The 19,663-nt window shown below is 45.0% G+C and overlaps 1 protein-coding gene across 4 annotated transcripts in view; it reads right to left on the bottom strand.

Annotated features, from left to right (window-relative positions):
• Positions 1 to 18,821, bottom strand: part of SYTL4 (synaptotagmin like 4) — a 49,515-nt gene extending 30,694 nt beyond the window's left edge. Inside the window, exons 1-5 of one of the 4 annotated variants that reach the window (XM_074205045.1) lie at positions 18,724 to 18,821; positions 17,986 to 18,114; positions 883 to 1,056; positions 276 to 500; positions 28 to 137 (exon numbers count right to left, since the gene is read on the bottom strand). In XM_074205045.1, the coding sequence (XP_074061146.1) occupies positions 28 to 137; positions 276 to 500; positions 883 to 992 (445 nt within the window). In that variant the 5' untranslated portion in view covers positions 993 to 1,056; positions 17,986 to 18,114; positions 18,724 to 18,821. Of the gene's footprint in view, positions 1 to 27; positions 138 to 275; positions 577 to 882; positions 1,057 to 1,209; positions 9,825 to 17,985; positions 18,115 to 18,459; positions 18,590 to 18,723 lie in introns of those variants that run through there. The other 3 variants (XM_074205047.1, XM_074205046.1, XM_074205048.1) reach the window with 3 other exon arrangements.
• Positions 18,822 to 19,663: the final 842 nt, after the last annotated feature.

Consider the following 19,663-nt stretch of genomic DNA (forward strand, 5'->3'; position numbering starts at 1 on the left):
GACCCAGCCTCCCTAGAAATGGAATACCTGTTGGCTTCTTACGCAGCGACATCCTCACTAAATCACTAGCCAGATGGTTAGCAAAGCGATTCACTTTCTGGTCATAAAACCAGTCTCCAGTTGTTTTCTTCAGCTCTCTAGAAAGAAAGAAGAGGAATTAGCATTGGGCCAAAAGACTGTTTCCAGGCAGGCGGGCAGGCTGACAGTCTTGCCACATGCAAGGCCTCACTTCCCTCTCGGCTCACTCCTCCCCCTGCTTCTGGAACAACACTCACGCTTCCTTGACGCACACCTTGCACCTCCAGGTGCCCCAGGTGCCACGGGAGCCAGGGCTGCGACAGTCCCGACACACCAGGTGGTTACAGCCTCGGCAAGTGGTGGTTTGGGGGGAGACTCTCCCCAGGCTCTGCTGGCACCGGGCACAAGTCCGCTCACCATAACGCTGGCTGCCCCGCTTGGCCCCTTTCCTCCGCATCTCCAGCAGCTCATTCTTTAGTCTCCTGCTCAGACCAGAGAGAGTTGTTCACCTGGAGTCAGGATCTCAATGGGTTGAGCAGGCTGGATTTTGATCTGGTGCTGAGTTTTTTGGTTTTCAGGGGAGTGATGTGAAAAGAGAGTGAGGCCCTTTGCTTTTTACAAAGTTCACCACAACACAGAGCCAACGTGAAGCCCTGGGGAAGACACACACACACACACACACACACACACACACACACACACACACACACACACATTCACACCACCAACATGCAGTAGACACACAGCAGCCAGGCAGCCATGACAAGATCTCTCTAATGTTTCAAGCGAGAAACACAAGCCAGAATGCCAAACCTGGCCAGGCAAGGCTGCAGGATTCCCCGAGGCCTCTCCTGACACTCTCACCTGATCCTCTTCTCTTCAGCTTTTCGGAGCTCCTCGTCCCGCTGAAGAACTTTCAAGATCAAGTCCCTCTCTGTCTCAGAGAGAAAGGAGAGATCAACCGCCTCCGACATGACTCACTTCAATTTATCCTCAGTTCTTTTTTGCTTAAAAAAGTATCCAAACAAGCAGAGCTGCCTGAAGGAGGACAAGGACTCAGATCAAAGATCAGGCCAACACCACCAGCCCCTTCCAATGGCTTGCTTCCCCCAATCAAGTGGATGACTGACTCCCTGGGAAGGTCAGGGAGGCAAGTTCCCTCTCTGCCAGGTAGGTGTCCTTTGGGCTTACCTCTCAAACCATCACCGTCGGAACCATCTGGAGAACAGAAAGACCAGTCGAAGACTGAGCACTCCACAACTCGACTTCTGACTCAAGTGACCGCCAAAACCCCCAACCTGGCCTCTACACTTGACAAATCCCCCTCAGTATCTTGAGAGAAAATAGGGGCTGATTGGACCACTCCAAACAAAGAGGGCTTCACACTCAGCAAAACTTCTAATTTTTCAAGAGCTGTTTACTTAAAAACTGTTGGAAAACAATGATTTTATTCAACAAGGTTTTCTTTCCCAGAAATCAAATGTAATTAAAATGGCAATAATTAACATTAACTAATCATCAGTGACTAATATTTATAGATTTAAAGGTGACAAACTTTAAATCCATGTTCCTCCCTCCACTTTCCATGACCCTACTGTCCCTCAATCTCCTTTACTGGTGATCTTCCTCTAAATTCATTAGGTGGGATAATCCTCCAAGGCTTCTCCTTAATGTCCTCTTTTTTACATTCCCTATCTTCTCTCCCATGGTGATCTCAGCACTCAAATTTTTATAATTGGGCCCAATTTCTCTCCTGAACTCCAGACCCACAGTACCAAATGCTTGCCAGAAATCTTCACTGGATGTCTCATAGTTCATCTCAAATTCCTCTATGGCCCTATCACTCCTCCAAATCACTGGGGTTTACCATCTCAAAGTCAACTCCCAATTCCAATCAGCTTCCTATTTTATGTATTCTACATCTATATATCCTGTCTGGTTGCTCCCTCTCCTTCTTTACTGGTTCTTCATCTATGTCATGCCTACTAACTACGAATGCCCCACAGGGCTCTGATCTGTGTCCTTGCAGCTCTCATCAGTTTCTTTGGGTTCAGTTATCAATTCCAAGCAGATGATTCTCAGATTTCTCAAACCACCCTTAGTTTCTCTCCTAAGTTCCAAATTCATAACACCAAATGCTTTTGGACCCCCCTCAAATTAGATGATCTGTAGGCATCTTAAACTCAATATGTCCAAAATAGAACTCATTATCTTTATCCCCAAACTTAAATGTCATCCTTGTCTCCTCACTCCCACTCACCCTTTGCCTGTGTTCCATTGCCCAATCTTGGTGTTTCCACCTTCACATCTTCTCTCATATATATCACCTCACCACCAAACAGTACCCCTAATTCACAGTTCAGTCCTCATCCCTTCTTACCTATGCTGTATCAATAACAGTCTTCTAATTGGTCTCTGGGCCTCTAGCCTCATCTCTTTCCAATTTGACAATTGTAAAACATATCTGATGTCACTCTATTGCTTCTAAGATAAAATATAACAAAGTCCTAAGGTTGGCTCAGAAAGTCCTCCACAATGTGACTCCCATCTACTTTTCTAGTTTGATTTCAAGCTTCTGTCCTTCACACCTTCTGTTCTAGTCACACTGATTCATTCATTGTTCCCTGTCCATAACCATCCATTCTCCACTTCTATTTCTTTGCGCAAGTGATCTCCCATATCTGGAATATGTTCCCTTCCCATTTCCAGCTCATAGAATCCCTATCTTCCTCAAGCCCAGTTCAGGTGTTGCCTCCTACACAAGGAGCTTGGCACAGAGGTGGATAATTAATGTTATATATGAGGAAAAGCAAATAACCCATTTGTCTGGAACATAGAGTGAATTAGGAGAACTAATGTGTAATCTGTCTAGAAAAATAGTTGGGAACCAGACTGGAAAGGCTTTTAAATGTCACACAGAGAAATTTCTATTTTATCACAGTTACAATAGAGATACAATAAGGATTTTTGAGCAAGGGAGTGATACAGTCAAGCATGTGCTTGAGAAATATCAATTTGGCCAGGTCCGGTGGCACACACCTCTAAATCCTGCTATGGGGAAAATGAGGTTGGCAGATCACTTGAGCTTGGGATTTCTAAGTTGCAATCATGCCAAAGATGATTTGGTGTCTTCAGTGAGTCTGACACCAAGTCCCAGGCAGCAAAAAGTTATCAGTCTTCTTAAGGATAGGCAAACCAACTCAAGTTCGGAAATGGAGCAGATTAAAGTTTCCATACTGATCAGCCTGGCCAAGATGAAGACCACTGCTCTCCTCCTATTCATCAGTTCAGTTCAGACTCTGCCCTGGATCTTCTCTAGTTTCAATACACCTTTTGAAGCCACAATAGCAATACATGTCATATCCCAAGTCCATCCACAACAGCAATACACATTGCATCCCAAGTACATCCCATCATGTCTTTACACTGGGTGTGATGGCATTTCCAATTTGGTTTCCAATTCCTTCCTCAAATAGGAACTCCTAGAGGGCAGTAATGGTTTTTCCTTTTTGATTTTGTAGCCCCTATACCTAGAGCAGTGCCTGGCTCATAGTAGGAGCTGAATAAATGCTTGTTAGATTGAATCTCTTTCCCTGACTACGTTCTAATATTTCTGTTGGGTTACTTAGTTAATGGTAGTATAACCAGTTGATGCCTTTGGGATAAGAGACTTCCAAGACCCTTGCCCTGGGAAGAAGTCTTGGCAAGAAATCCAACATCCTGAATAGAAAGTTGAGAATTCGTTTTTGCTCTCCACCCTAGCTCATGCCACTGATGGCCCCTTCATGTTGCCTAGAACTTTGGCATTTCATTACTCCAAAGCTCTTAGAATGATCTGAGGTCAGTGACTGTTATCCAAGTAGGGGACACAGAACTCTACCTTCCAGATTTGCCTATGGGGAAGGTTAGCCCTAGGCAAGTTGCTTATTTCCTCCTAGGTACTAGGCCTCATTTAAGGAAACCAGTTCTGTTTAAAAAAACTAATCGTATTCTGTTCCAAGTCAAAGAGAGAAATGGGTGGTAAGAGCAGCATTCCAAGAATGGGCCCAGGTGTAATAGGCCTGCAATGAGGCTGGCTGAACATCAAGGTAAAGCCAAGATACCCTGTTCCCCACTATCACCTGCTTACCCTAACAATAAAACAAGAGAACGAACGCAAAGGTATCAACATCAGCAGAGATGAGACAAAATTATCTCCATCTGCAGATGGGCATGATGGCCTGTTCGGAAAATCCTAGGTACTCAACAAAGAAACCAGTGAAAGCAAGAACTTCATTTAAGTATCCGAATGCAAAGTAAATCCACCAGAGGGGGCAGGGGCAGCATGTTGATGATGAAAATCAGGAGGAAATGATTTTCAAAAAAAATCAAATTCAAAATAACTCCAAAGCAAATGAAATGTCTGGAAGTCAGTCTACCAGGCAACACTTAAGACTTAAGGAAATGCAATGATAAAACACTCCAAACAGATAGAAGCAAGAGTCTTGGAAGGCTGTTCTCACTGTTATTGAGCCACACCCAAACAATAAAAAGAACAAGACTATCTAAATTAATTTACAGATTTAGTGCTAGGAAAATCAAATGACCAAGTGATTACTTTATTGAACTCGGCAAACTAATAAGAAAATTCATCTGAAAGAACCAAGGTTCAAAGAAAATGAGGAAAATGGAATAAAGGGAAAATAGTATTTCCAGTCCTTAGACTTTGTTTTAAAAAATCATCAAGTGAATAGAATTTATAGAAATGTTATAGAAATCATCAAAACTATTTGATGTTGGGTCAAAAATAAAAATATTAGTGAGTAGAACCAGCTACAATAAGCAAGAATGAGAAATAATTGCACCCAGTTCATGTGTACCCATAAAACACTGGGGTGAAGGACACAATATACAACAAGAACTAATGGGAAAATTGAAAAGTGATTTGAGGGGGTGGCTAGGTGGCGCAGTGGATAGAGCCCTGGTTCTGGAGTCAGGAGTACCTGATTTAAATCCGGCCTCAGACACTTAATAATTACCTAACTGTGTGGCCTTGGACAAGTCACTTAACCCCATTTGCCTTGCAAAAAAAACTAAAAAAAAAAAGAAAAAAGAAAAGAAGAAAAGTGATTTGACCAAAAATCAGCTTAGATGAACAACTCAGACTACTTAGCACACCAAGTCCCAAATAGCTAGATAACTGAAATATAAAAAACTGACATTAAAAAACTAGAGCAGAATGCAAGAGGCGTCTTTCACAATCCAGCTGAGGAAGGGGGAAAGCAGACCCTTCTCTGGGATCCCTCAGATAAGGGTCAGAGGAGATTAGAGAAGAGAAAATAGACAATTTCAACTATATAAAGTTCAACATTTTTGCAGGAACAAAATCAATACAGCCAAGATGAGAGGGGAAACTGTCAACTGGAGAAAAATATCTGACAAAAATCTGACATACCAACTCTATAGAAAATTCACACAAATATATGAAGAGGTATTCCCCCAAAGTTAAGCGACCGAAGACCACAAATTGTTTTTCAAACAAAGAATGACAATCAACAGTCTTAGGAAAGGTTGCTCCAAATCACTAATATAAGAGAATCAAATCAGAAGCACTCTGGCCAGAACCAAATCGAATTAGGATAATCGAGACCAGAGAGCAGGGGGGAAAAGCATCTCTGCAACAAACCCAGCTGATTAATGTTTAATTCCCAAATACATAAAGAATTGGCACAAGTATATAAGAGCATGCATGATCTCACATATCTAAGGATAAGAACAATTTTCAGAAGAACATTGAATTATCAACAACTAGTGAAAAATGCTCCAGAGTCCAGTGAAGAGAAATACAAGTCTAAACAATCCTTAAATTACTCACCACACTCAGCAAGTTGGCAAAGACAAGAGAAATCAAGAGTCTATAAAACAGTTGGGAAGTCAGACCCAGTGAGACACTAGTGCAGGAGTCCACTAGTCAAGTCATTACTTAACTATTCACGTCTTTGGACCCAAACAAAGTAGGTACCCTTTCATTAGAAAACGGCTGAATAAATTACAGTAAATTACAGTAATAGAATATTAAAGTGCCATAAAAATAACCAGCTAAACAGAACTTGGAAAGGCACGTATAAACTGCTGTAGCATGAAGTAAGTAAAATCAGGAGGACAATGAGTGTAATAAGGTACTAAAAACAACATTTAAGAAAATTACCAAAATCAGAAGAAACCCAATGAACAATATGGTATCTGGGTTAGATGACTATGGTTGCTGAATACAACAGTTACAGACAGTTTTGCTTGACTTTTTTTTTTTGGCTACACCATACTGTCAGATAGGGAGGGCATACAGGGAAATGTCTGTGATATAAAAATAAACCTCAATAAAAACATAATTTTAAAAACTCGGGTTTCATCGCATATGCAGCAATGAAAATAGTGTTGGAGGAAAGACAAGTACATTATTGGTGGACCTACAACTTAGATCAACCATTCTGTAAAGCAATTTGGAAACGTGAGAAAAATCACTACACTATTTCTACCTTCTGACCAGAAGACCCCCTACTGAGCCTACCGAAGAAGAGGTCAAAGGCAGAAAAAGGAAAAAGGCCCCATTTCAAACTTAACATTCACAAAGATGCTTGTGTTTGTATGTGTGTGTGTGTATGTGTGCATGTGTGTGTGTTTGGGGGCGGGGAGTAGCAACAAAGTTGGGTACTCATCAATTGATTGTGGCATAGGAATGCCATGAAAATTGACCAGCACAGAGGAGACAAAAGAAATATAAAAAGATCTATATTAATTGCTCCTGATAAAAACTGCCATAACCAAGATTATCATCATATAAACAAAATCAACATTCAAATGGAACACTTGCCAAGAGATAGAAAGCAGCTCCCTCTTTCAGGAGAAGGGAGAGAAGGTGTAGATATGGACCTTCCAGAGATAGGTAAGGGAGGTTCTAGAAATAGGAAAGGCTGGCAGAGGAGTATTCTTTCTGGAAATAAGTGACATACAGTAAAAGACAACAAGAACACATTATTCGTTTTTGCCACTTCCTAAACTGGTGCATGGTGCCCATGAGCCACTGAGGGTTTCCTACCTTAGGGATAACAGAGAACAGAGACTCCGAGAACCAACAGTTACAACTTGGACCATGACAGCACTTTCAACACATGATCTCATTGCATCCTCACAACTGGCTCAAGGTTTCACTAAAGAAATGCTAGAAGGAACCTCAAAAGTCATCCAGGCCTGTCCCTTTGCTCTCCAGTGAGATGGTTAGTTCGGGGGATTCTCCAACTTGGCCAAGGTTTCAGGGCGAACCCAGGGCAGAGAGTGAGCCTGAAGTCAGGTCTTCTCATTCCTACCTCACTACTCTTCTACCACTTCTCTAAGCTAACCTCTCCACTTCATCAACTTTTACATACAAGACGGCAAAGAGGATTCAATTCAGCAGGCACCTACTATGTACTGGGCAGGGCCAAGTGAAGGAGAAACCTGGCCATGTTTATAGGCTATGAGGAATGGGCCAGCAGATATGAGAGACATACAACAGTAGAGAAATTAAGGAAGAGAGAGAAGGAAGATGCAAAGGTCCAAGCTCCTGGAAGAGATTAAAGGTAGTAGGATGGAAGAAACATCCAAGCAGAATGGAAATAGAGAAAAGCTCACAACTTCATCAGAGAGGATCTAAGGAGAAGATGAGTCTAGGAGAGAACAGAGAAGCCTTGAGAAGAGGGAAGCTGGGAAAAAGGGGAAAGGAGAAAAAAGTGGGAAAAGATTCAGTGAGGAAAGCAAGAGAAAAGAGGCAAGAGATTACAGAAGCATAATTCAGAGGGAGCTTCCTTCTCTAAACTTCCAGGCTCAAGTCAATTCTCTGGGTGTGTCTGTCTCTCTCTGTTTCTCTCTTCCTTTCTCTGTCTCTGTCTCTGAGTGTGTCTTTCTGTGTCTGACTCTGTCTCTCTGTCTCCCTCTGTGTCTCTGTCTTGCTCTGTCTCTGTCTCTGAGTATGTCTCTCTCCATGTGTCTCTTTGTCTCTGTTTTCTGAGTGTGTGTCTCTGTCTCTCAGTGTCTACCTCTTTGTCTCTCAATGTGTGTGTCTGTCTCTGTCTCTGAGTGTGTGTCAGTCTGTATCTCTCTGTGTCTTTCTTGTTCTGTCTGTGTATCATTCTGTCTCGCTGCCTCTGAGTGTGTCTGTCTCAGTGTGTGTGTCTGTCTTTCTTGCTGTCTGTCTCTGTGAATGTGTCAGTCTGTGTCTCTTTCTCTCTGTGAGTGTGCTTCTCTTTGGATCTCTGTCTCTGTGTCTCTGTGACTTTCTCTGTCTCTCTGTGTGTGTCTCTCTGCCACTGTGTCTCTGTGATTGTTTCTCTCTGTCACTCTCTGTCTCTTTCACTGTCTCTGTGACTTTCACTCTCTCAGTTTCTCTGTATCTCTGTCACTGTCTCTCTGTCTCTGTCACTCTCTCAGTCCCTGTGACTGTTTCTATCTCTGTGTACGTCTCTATCTCTCTCTCTCACTCTCTCAATCTCTTGTGTGTTTGTCACTGTCTCTCTCTCTCTGTCACTATCTCTGTGACTTTCACTCTCTCAATCTCTGTGTGTCTCTCTCACTCTCTCTCACTATCTCTGTGACTGTTTCTTTCTCTTTCAATGTCTGTGTGCATTTCTGTCACTATCTGTGACTGTTTATCTCTCTCTTGTGTGTCTCTGTGACTTTCTCTCTGTGTGTCTCTGTCACTGTCTCTCTCTTTCTCTCTGTCACTCACTCTGTCTCTGTCACCATCTCTGTGATTGTTTCTATCTCTATGTGTGCCTCTGTCACTGTCTCTGTGACTTTTTCTGTGTATTTGTCACTGTCTCTCTCTTTCCCTCTGTCACTCTCTGTCTCTGTCACTGTCTGTGATTGTTTCTATCTCTATGTGTGTCTCTGTCATTGTCTATCTCTATCTCTCTGTGTCACTGTATCTCTGTGACTGTTTCTCTCACTCTGTGTCTGTCACTGTGTCTCTGACTGCTTCTCTATCGCTCTGTCTGTCTCATTGTCTCTGTGATTGTTTCTCTTCCAATCTCTATGTGTGTTTGTCACTGTCTCTGTGACTGTTTCTCTGTGTGTCTGTCACTGTGTTTCTGTGTGTGTGTATCTCTGTCACTGTCCTTGTCACTGTGTCTCTGTGACTTTCTATCTGTGTGTCTCTGTCACTGTGTCTGTGTGTGTGTGTCTGTCACTGTCTCTGTCATTGTATCTCTATGAGTTTCTCTCTCTCTCAATCTTTCTTTGTGTGTCTCTGTCACTGTGTCTGGATTTCTGTGTGTGTCTCTGTCACTCTGTCTCTGTCACTGTCTCTGTGACCATTTCTCTCTTTCTTTCTCAGTCTCTCTGTGTGTCTCTGCTTCTATGTGTCTCTGTCACTCTCTGTCTCTCTCTGTCATTGTATCTCTGTGACTTTCTTTCCCTCAATCTCTCTGTGTGTCTCTGTCACTGTCTCTGTGACTTTCTATCTCTGTGTGTCTCTGTCACTGTCTCTCTGTAACTGTTTATCTCTCACTCTGTCACCATCTCTGTGTCTCTGTCACTGTTTCTGTGACTGTTTCCATCTCTGTGTGTCTCTGTGACTGTCTGTCTCTGTGACTGTTTTATCTCTTGTCACCGTGTCTGTCACTGTCTCTGTGACTGTTTCTCTCTCAATCTGTCTGTCACCTTCTCTGTTACTGTGTCTCTGTCACTGTCTTTGTGACTGCTTCTCTATCCCTCTCTGTCACTGTCTCTCTCTGTGTATCCCTGGCTCGCTCACTCTCTCTTTCTCTCTCTCTCTCTCTCTCTCTCTCTCTCTCTCTCTCTATATATATATATATATATATATATACATATATATATATATATATGACTGTCTCTCTCTCTCTATATATATATATGTGACTGTTTCTCAATCTCTCTGTGTCTATTACTCTGTCTCTGTAACTGTCTCTCTCTCTTGTCTCTGTGTGTGTGTCTCTGTTTCTGTATATGTATGTGTCTCTCAGTCTGTCTATCTCTGTGACTGTTTCTCTCTCTTTCTCTTTCAATCGCTCTCTCTCTGTCTCTGTGACTGTTTCTATCTCTGTCTCTTTCTCTGTGTGTCTGTCACTGTCTCTATCTCTGTCAGTTTCTGTCTCTGTCTCTCTCTCTCCAGTGTATATCTCTGTCTCTGTCTCTCTAGCTCTGTCTTATGTATCTCTGGCTCTGGGTCTCTGTGACTGTTTCTCTATCTCTGTCTCTGTCTCTCTGTCTTATTCTCTCTCTGTTTCTCTCTCTCTGTCTTTCTCTGTTTCTCTAGCTCTGTCTCTGTCTCTGTATGTGTGTGTCTTGTTGTCTCTATCTCTGCCTGTCTGTCTCTCTGTGTCTCTCCCTGGCTGGCTGGCTCTCTCCCCCCTCCCCCCCAGCCTCCCCCCCCCCCCCCACAGAAGCTTACAGTTAGAAGCAGCTGGTTGTATAGGAACTCTACAATGGACACTGACACCCAGCCCTAGGGGGTCAGAGTAGAAACAGTCCTGTGAAACTGCCACACAGTCCCCACCCCCACCTGCCCATCACCACCCCAAGTACCTGACTTCAAGCCATTTTCATAAAAAATGTTCAATGAGAAAAAATCAGGCTTCTGTAGCTCAGCAAATCATGAAATCCTCTTTTTCCCCCTCCCTCTCACCCTCCATCATCTTTCACATTCCCAATTTCCTGACAGATCATCTTCCCCAAATGGCCTTTAGAAGACAACTCCTCAGACCTGGGACACCATTTTCCTAGAAGAACAACATTCTAGAAGGCAGTTTCCAAGTCCTAAGCTAGCCCCCCAAAACCTACCTCATACTAGGAATCCACAAGAATACTAATATTATTATTGCAACTTTACCAAACCACCAATTTATAAAAGTGTGTTTATGAGGGAAAAAAAAGGAAGTCTTCATTTCATTCCAAATGAGAGATAGTAAAAAGAGCACTGGATTCAGATTCCCAAGTTTGAATCTGTCTCTGCCACTTACCACCTCTGTGACCTTGGGCAAGTTGCTTCATCTCACTGAGGCTCAGTTTACCTACCCATAAAATGAGGGGAGGAAGATGGCCTACATGGTCTCTGAGAACTTCCCTACCAGCTGGGAAAGATGGGGAAATATCATTTCCACTGAGTCTGCTTACAGCCAAAGGTGTTTCTTTCTGATCAGAAAAAGGGATGTCCCTTTCTGATCAGAAAAGGGGTGTTTTCAGACTTTCACAATGTTTCGGTCAGTTACGTTCCTTTTTTCCTTTTCCTCTCCAAAAATAGTATTTGGCATATGGGATGGCTCTCTGGGAGAGGGAGGAAAAGAGATGCATGGGATACTATTGTAGTGATATATAAGAAACAGATATCAAGAAAAACTTATTTTTAAAAAAAGGGGGGGGAGAGAATGTCCTTGCAACCATTCTTCTGAGTTACTCAGACCCTTTCCATCTTGGGAGTTGAAGCTTATACCTAAGTAATTTTGGACCAAGTGACCAAGATTACCTATTACCCACCCTAGTTAACTTCTCAGGTCTACATTGAAAGGAGATCTAACCTTGTTTATCTCTGATCATTTTGGGGGCTTTTTAAAGTCTTTAATGTATTTTTATTTATCTCATTCAATATTTCCCAATTACATTTAAATTTTTTCACATTCATTTTTTAAAACTTTGAGTTCCAAATTCTATCCCTCCCTCTCACCTTCCACATCCTTTGAATAGGAAAACAATGGAATAACTATCAAATATGTGAAGTCACACAAAGCATATTTCTATATTAGTCATATAAGAAAAAGAAAAAAAATACATACAAAAAAAGCCCAACAAAAATAAAATGGATAAAGTATGCCTCAGTTCTCTCTCTGTCTCTCTCTCTGTCTCTCTGTCTCTCTGTCTCTCTCTCTCTCTTTAGAGGTGGACAGGTCCTTTAAATCATGGGTCCTTTAAATTTCTGACCATTTTCTTGATAGACTTTCATTTCCCCAAACTCAGAAATGTCTCTTCTATCCAAATAATTGCCTCAAGCCTAAGTAGCCAGAAGCAACTGGCTAGGGTGACGAGAAGCCAGATTGGCTGCATTAACCACCTAGTGGGTGCCACAGTGAATCCAGTTTCTGGCCACCCAGTGAGTGGTTAACAAATGCTTATAGATAGTTCACAGGTTTTCTTGCTTGGCTAATTCTTTTTTTAATAGGATCAAGAAACCTGGTCAGAAAGAAAAGAGGCAATAGAGACAATGTCTTTCCCAAATCTTCTACCTAGCTTTCCAAATGCTCAGTGTAGAGAGATAACAAGCCTTGGGAGATTCTACATCTCCTAGTTGGTCCCTTTCTGTCACTAAGAATCCAAGCCTACTAAAGGCTCAGAGTTCCAGCAGATGTGAAAGGAAACACAGTCCCAACAGGTAGAACAAGTTGGCCCCAGGACCCCCTGGGTAGTAAATGGGAGATCATAAATTTCATCTCAAGCCCCGCTAACTCCAAATTCTGTTCTCTACCAAAGATTACTCAAAAGTGCTCTCAATCCTTTTCACACACTATTGCACTTGAAAATCATCTCCAATTCAGGAGAGAAGTCTTTGGTACTGTCTAAAGCCAACTGCCAGGCCCTTGAATTCTAAAGTCCTGGCTTGGGTATATTCTGGGAATCAGCCCAATCTTCAATTACACAGAAGAGTTTCTAGTAAGAAATGCAAACTTTCCAAGGAAAAGAAATCCAAACATAACAAAAAGTATGTGTTTCCAATTGGGTCAAAGTTATCAGCAGGAGTTCAAAGAAATCAAGTCAGCACAAGCCAAGTGAAGGCTTTGGGAGAAAACAGAGTCTGCTAAGGCTGCAATGAAGTAGAGGAAGGGACAATAGGAAGCAAACCCAGACTAGGAAATGAATGGAGAGCGGACAATAGGGAGGGGATATTTCAGGGGTCCTGAGATCCTTGCTGCTAACAGCTTCAGATGGTTCTGGTGGTCACACCCCAAAATAGACATTCTCATGCTATTTCCTGGAACCCCCAAACCCTGGCACAGGTGACAAAGTCAACACATCCTAACCAGAAAGATGAGGTCCAAAGCACCAACAGGCCTGGGTGGGAAGAGATGTGGACTTTTTTCTCTCCACCCTAAGAGAAATCAGACCCATTACTGAGAGCAGTTTTAGAATCGTGGGAGCTTAGATTCAGAACTCTATGCATGTGTATGTGTGGCCACAGAGTTAGCATTTAATAAATGCTTAACAGAAGAACTCGATTGGTCAAAGACAAGGGTCATGTGCTTGGGCCTTTCTCAGGCTGCCCAGTGCTTAGCCAAATAAAATGCTCCTTGAATGTGATGTATTTCAAACCTCCCTGCCTCTGGTCTCACCAGTGTGCTCTTTTCTGAGCATCTTCTTAGCCCCCCTCCCCAAAGGCTACCTGGAAAAGAGAGGGGTATGAATAATTCAAGGAATGTTTAGAAACCTTGGCCTGACCACTTACTACCTGAGTGATCTCAGGCAGGAAGGCCAAACACTTCATCTCCCCAGAACTCTCTTTCCTCATCCATTAAATGAGCCAGCGGGACTGGGAGGTCCCCTGGGGCCCTCCCTGTCAGTTCTAATCTAGGATCTCAAGACTCTCCAAAGTCAATCTAATTAATTTCCACTAAACCAGGAATACCCATCCATAGCCTGTGGTGACTGTCAGTCCCTCAACCATGTTCTCTCCACTCCTAACACTGCAAAATTGTCCCAAGACCTTCCCTGCCAAGAACTGCCAGATGCACTTAATAACCCAGGGAGGAAATCTGGGCACCATCAATCTCCTACTCCCTAACACATTGCAAACCTTGCTAGTCAGGTTTGCTGAATAGTGGGTGTCTGTCCTACCACTGTCTCCTTTCTTTATTTTCAGAAAATTGGGGGCCAAATCAGGGAGCTCATCATCATGGAAAACGTTTAGAGTTGGAAGGAATCATCTAGGCCCACTCCCTCATTTTACAAATGGGGAAACTGAGACACGGATCATAAGTATCAAAGGCAAGATTTGACTATTACTCTTCCTGACTCCATTTCTGGTACTCCATTAACTTACATCCCAACATTCAAATCACTAACATCTATCTTCACATAAATGAATTTAACCTGGTCTGTCTTCCTTGAAGTGAGGGGCCAGAAAAAGGAGGTTGGGGGAGAAGGACAAAGCTTGAGGAGGAAATGGAGCACATGAAGATAAACTTTCCAATTTTGCCTAGGGTCACCAGATTCAAAGGAGCAGTTTGGAAATGGGGTTCACATGATTCCAAAGGACCCACAATGAAACAAACTTCTCATTTCCTGACAGAGGTGATGAGCTCGGTATATAGAACAAGATATCTTTTGGGACATGTCCAGAATGGGAATTTGCTTTTGCTTGACTAGGAATGGGTAACACAGAAGCTAGGGCTCTAGCCCTGGAGTCAGGAGTACCTGAGTTCAAATCCATCTCAGACACTTACTAACTGTTACATCACTTAACATTATTAACGTTATTATGGTGATCATATGAGATAATACTTGTAAAGTGTTTTGCAAACTTTAAGGTGTTATAATAATTCTAAATTCTAACTTGTTACAAGAATTTTGGGTTGGGGGGGAGTGGGAAGGAGAGATAAAAGACTTGTTCATTGGAAAAAATGAAACTTAAAACAAACTTTTTTTTTTTGCAAGGCAATGGGGTTAAGTGGCTTGCCCAAGGCCACACAGCTAGGTAATTAATAAGTGTCTGAGGTCGGATTTGAACCCAGGTACTCCTGACTCCAGGGCCGGTGCTCTATCCATTGCGCCACCTGGCTGCCCCTTAAAACAAATTTTAAAAAATGAAACTGGGATCATTAAAATTGTGGGGTCCCCATGTCCTAGAATTCCTAAAGGGGTAGTAATAGTCACTAGATTGAGTCTAATCCAAGCCCTGAATTTTACCCAAATACTTTCTTTGACATTCTTTCGTGATCATCCATCCTCTGCATGAACGCATCCAACAATGGAAAATTCACTATTTCAAGAGGTGACCCTAAAAGAATGCTTTTTCCCCATGGTGTAGTGGGAAAGGCTCTGGACTTGGGGTCAGAGACATTAGACTCAAGTCCTGAGTCAATTATTTATATGCATATCAGGCTTTGGGTAAGAATGGAGGGGATTGAACTGAACACCCTCTGCAATCCTGTTTCCTGCTTCAAAATGTAAGATCCTGGGATCCTTAGTAAAAGTAAATCTGCCTCCCTTTAAATGATACCCACTGGTGCCAGATCTGCCCCTACCAAGGCACAGGAAAACAGCTGGTCTCTTTTCTATATGAGGGCTCTCCAGTGTTGAAAGAGCATGGATTCTTTTCTCAGATACACCCCCAACAGAAATCTCTTCTTATTCCCATCTCTTCTCCTTCACATGATCCTCCACCACCCCCCAAGCCTAGTCCCCCGATTCTCTGCTTCTGCTCTAGTCTATAGTACCTAGAACTGAAGTCAACACCCAAGATGTACTCTGACCAGGTCAGAGGATTGGAAAAACATTTCCTCACTTAGCCTGGACACAATCGCTATTCATATGACCCAATATCTCATCAGATTCCTGCCTTGAAGTAAAGTGCCAATCTCTGTCCATTCCATAAAAACCAGTGTGGCCACATCTCCTCAAATCACCCTGGGTCGTTGTTATGGTGATTTTTTTTTCTTCTAACCCAAGAACAGGAATTTCCATCACCTTTCTAGGGACTCTTTCCTCATGTATAAAATGATGGGGCCTTAATGAGACAACCTCTAAGGTCCTTGCTAGTCCTCAGTCTAGAAATGTGATGAGAAAAACTTATTCTTATTCATTGGGAGAGATAGTTTGAAAAGAGTCTCAAAGTCAGGAAAACATGGCTCCAGTCTGGGTCCCTTTCTGACTTAACCTAGCTCTGTAGAAGCCACAACCTCTTGGTGCCTCAGGCAATAGTCTCAGGCTCTTAAATTTTATTATTAAATACTTATTGTAATTTTTTAATGTTACTTAAAGATACTTAAATAATTTTTCAAAATGAAATATTAAATTAAATATACAAATTGCCTTTATATATCAGTGACACAAGTATACCCTTTTCAGATGATTGGGGGGGGGTTCATCTTAGGATCAAAGAACTGGGAGGGGGATCTAGGCCACCTCCCTTACCACCACCATGTTGCAAGATGAGGAAACTAAAGCTGACAGACATTAAATAAGTGGTATTACATGGCAGAGCTGAGACTGGAATACAGTGTGGCTGACTCCAGAGACAAAGGTCTTTCCACTACACTTTACTCATGGAATGATGGCTAAGCAAAGGCAGCAGCATCTCAGAGCACCCAATCCTTGAGTGTCAATCCTTCTGAGTCCCACAAAGGATGTCCAACAAAGAGCACTCAAAACCTTCCATTTGTGGACAGGTGCAAATTTAACCTTATGAGAAAATGTAATCTTCATACTCTCTATTTCAGAAGAGACAATTAGGAAGCTGGACCTCAGGCCAAGAAGACCAGGGTTTGAATCCTACCTTAGTTATATAACTCTGAGAAAGACATCCCACCTCTCTGAGCATTATGATTCCTTATCTGTAAAAAATGGGGGAAACTATAATTTTTTAGAAGGCAGCTAGGATGAAAGAGTAGATAGAAGTTAAAATCAGAAAGACCAAATCCAATCCAGTTTGAGAGCCTTACTAGCTATGTGACCCTGAGCAAATCACCTTTGCTTGTCTCAGTTTTCTCAACTCATAAACTGGGGATATGATAGTACCAACCTCCCAGGGTTGTTGTGAAAATTAAATGAGATCATATTTGTAAAGTGTAGGCGTTTAATAAAGGCTCATTCCCTTCCTTACTTCACTGGGTTGTTTTGAGGATCCAATGAGATAATAAAGCATTCAGTGATAATTATCCTTCATCTAAGTCACTAATACAACAGAATTTAAGTGAGCAAAGGGTAGAGCCACTAAATACTTTCCTCCAGGTTTCCATCCATCTAGCAAAAGACCATCTACCTGTCATTCCTCTATTTTGTTAAGCAAGATATCATAAAGGCCTATCAAAGGTCCTGGGGAAATTCTGCTAATACTAGCCTATTAGGAATCACCCTGCTCAGGAGTAGAATAATGCCCTACAAAAAGAACCAGGCTTATGTCCACTTTGGAGCCTTCTCAGGCATTTGGTCATTTGATTGATGCTTTCCATTGGCGGTGAAGATATAAACCCACTTTCATTCCCTCTTCCCATAAGCACTCACTTGAACAAAAGAAAAGCCCTGAAAGCCAAGCAAAGAGACACTTGGAGGGGCATGGTTCCCTTCCCGTCTTTACAGTCTGAGAGGAAGAAGAGGATGAACTGTTCTTAGTAACTCTAATGATTGGGGGTGTTCCACACTTCCAATCTTGAGTTTAGACTACCTGTTTGATAACCCGAGGCAAATCCCTTACCCCTTAGTGCTGGGAGATAGCTAACTCTCTAAGGTGATGGGGTGGGGAGGTAAGGTGTTGCTTTCCCTCCCTGGCTCAGCTCATCTTTCCCTCTTGCCCCTTCCTGTTTCCCTTGAGGGCTCTGAGCCCAGCCCCTTCGGCATGTTCCCCCTGCCTGAATGGTTTCTTCAGAGGGAGTTAAAGCACATTCAGGAAATCTCAGCTCTATTTCCCTGCCTCCAAATCTACAGGTTCCCAAATCCACGAAAGTCGGGTTTTGGTGCTCACGAAGGCAATCGTCTCAAACAGCGGAAGCCTGTGAGCTTTTTCTAACGGGAAATCGGTCCTCTTTCCCAAGCATGTGCCCATGCCTCTGGGGCTTAGGCAAATTACCCACCGTGCCCAGGCCCGGCTGGAAGCTCAGTGCCGCCCCTCCAGAGAGCTTGGTCTGAAGGGCCCGTCAAGGCAGTCTGTGTCTCAGTGGCAACCCCTGGGCCCGAGGAGGAAGGCGCCCGGCCTCGGCCCCTCCTGCTTCCAAATGAAAAGCTGCCAAACTTTACCTTGGCTGAGCTAAGAGAAGGCAAAGGAGATGAGAGTCGGCCTCTGAGGTCCTCTCGTTGGCTCAAGGATCCAGAGATGATGGGGTGGTGGTGGTGCTGATGGGGGGCACAACCCCAGGCCAATCTGTGCTGAAAAGACAGAAAAGGCCCCCGCCCTGTGAGCCAAGGTGGGCTGCCGGCTCCAGCTCCCTTTCCCTTCAAAGGCCCCCTGAGCCTCTGCTTTCAGGCGGGGGACCCGAGGGGGGGGGACCGGGGCAGCCAGGGGAGCCCGGGAGGGGGCGCAGGGAGAGATGAGCTCAAGCAGGAGCCCCTGCAAAGGACCGGGGGCTAGGGCCCGAGCTGAAGAAGCTGGGCAGGAAGGGGCAAGGGGCTGCGCCCGCCCCGCAGTGACCATCACACGACCCTCCATCTGGAAGGGAGCTCAGAGGCCACCGACGCCAACCCCCCGCCACGGACTGCCAGGGAAACTGAGACCTGGAGCCAGGAAGTGACTTAGCCAAGGACTCGGAGCCCCGGGAATGGCACTGTAGGTTGCTGGGAGGGAGCTCAGGGGAGAGAGCAGCGGGCAGGACGGGACGGAAGCGAGTGGAGGGAGAAAGAAGGGCGAGGAGGGAAGGAGTCCGAGGGCGAGGCGAGGAAAAGGGCGGAGAGAACGGGCCCAACCGGGAGCGGGAGCGGAAGGGGAGGGCAGCCCGGGAAGGGGCCCGGGGCCAAGCAGGGCTGCAGCCGGCGGCGGACCTGGCTGGAGCCGTCCCCGTCCCGCGGGCTGCCTCGCCTTCCGCAGAGCTGCCTGGTTGATCGGGCTCGGGCTCCGGCTCCGGCTCCGGCTCCGGCTCCGGCTCCGGCTCCCGGCTGCCCGCTCCCGGCTGCAGCTCTGGCTCCTGGATGCCGCCTTCGGGCTCCCTTCGGCTAACGAGGCGGGGCCGGCCCCTTAAAGCCAGTAGGAGCCCTGCCCCCTGACGTGTCGGAGGGCCCCCCCCCGCCGCTCGCGCTCCGGCCCGCCATTGGAGGAGCCCGGAGCCGGCTGCGGCCAGGCTCCTCCCCGAGCCTGGCCCTCCCGACGGCTCGGGGCCCAGTGGCTCCGGGGCCTCCACGCCCGGCGTGCGCGCCTAGCCAGGCCGGGGGAGGGGGCTGCCTGCCCCCCCCAAGGGTGCGCGCCGTCCAGGGCGCCCCCCGCCCCCACCCGCTCCTTGTAGACCGGAGCGCTCTCCCGGCTGCACTTGTGGAGCGCACCCGGCCTGGCAGGTGTGTGCTCGCTTGGCCCGGGGCCCTCGAGGCCTGGGGCGGCCCCAACTCCCCGGCCAGCGGCCGAGCCCGGGGGCCAAAGGCAAGCAGAGCACCTCGGTGCAAAGCCGCCAAGGCCCCGGCGCCTGCACACCTAGGGCCCTGCCGAGCCAGTCCCAAGCAAGTGTTCTTCCATCTTGCCGAGCCACAGAAGCGGGCCCTGAGGGCCTGTCTGGGGGGGCGGGGGGGCAGAACTGGGACATTTGATAAACCAAAAAACACAAGCCCCCATGGAGTGGAACAAGCGAAGCAAGAGCACAGCCCTTTGGAGTTAGCAAAGCTCCGTGCACTCCTGATCCCCACAAGAACCTTTGGGGAGCAGGGTCCTGTCTCCCCTTGACAACAAAGGAAAGAGACTTGAAGGGAGGACTCTCGCCAGTGAGTGTCTAACTCG

The sequence above is a fragment of the Macrotis lagotis genome, chromosome X, assembly GCF_037893015.1.
Source record: "Macrotis lagotis isolate mMagLag1 chromosome X, bilby.v1.9.chrom.fasta, whole genome shotgun sequence".
Lineage (NCBI taxonomy): Eukaryota > Metazoa > Chordata > Mammalia > Peramelemorphia > Peramelidae > Macrotis > Macrotis lagotis.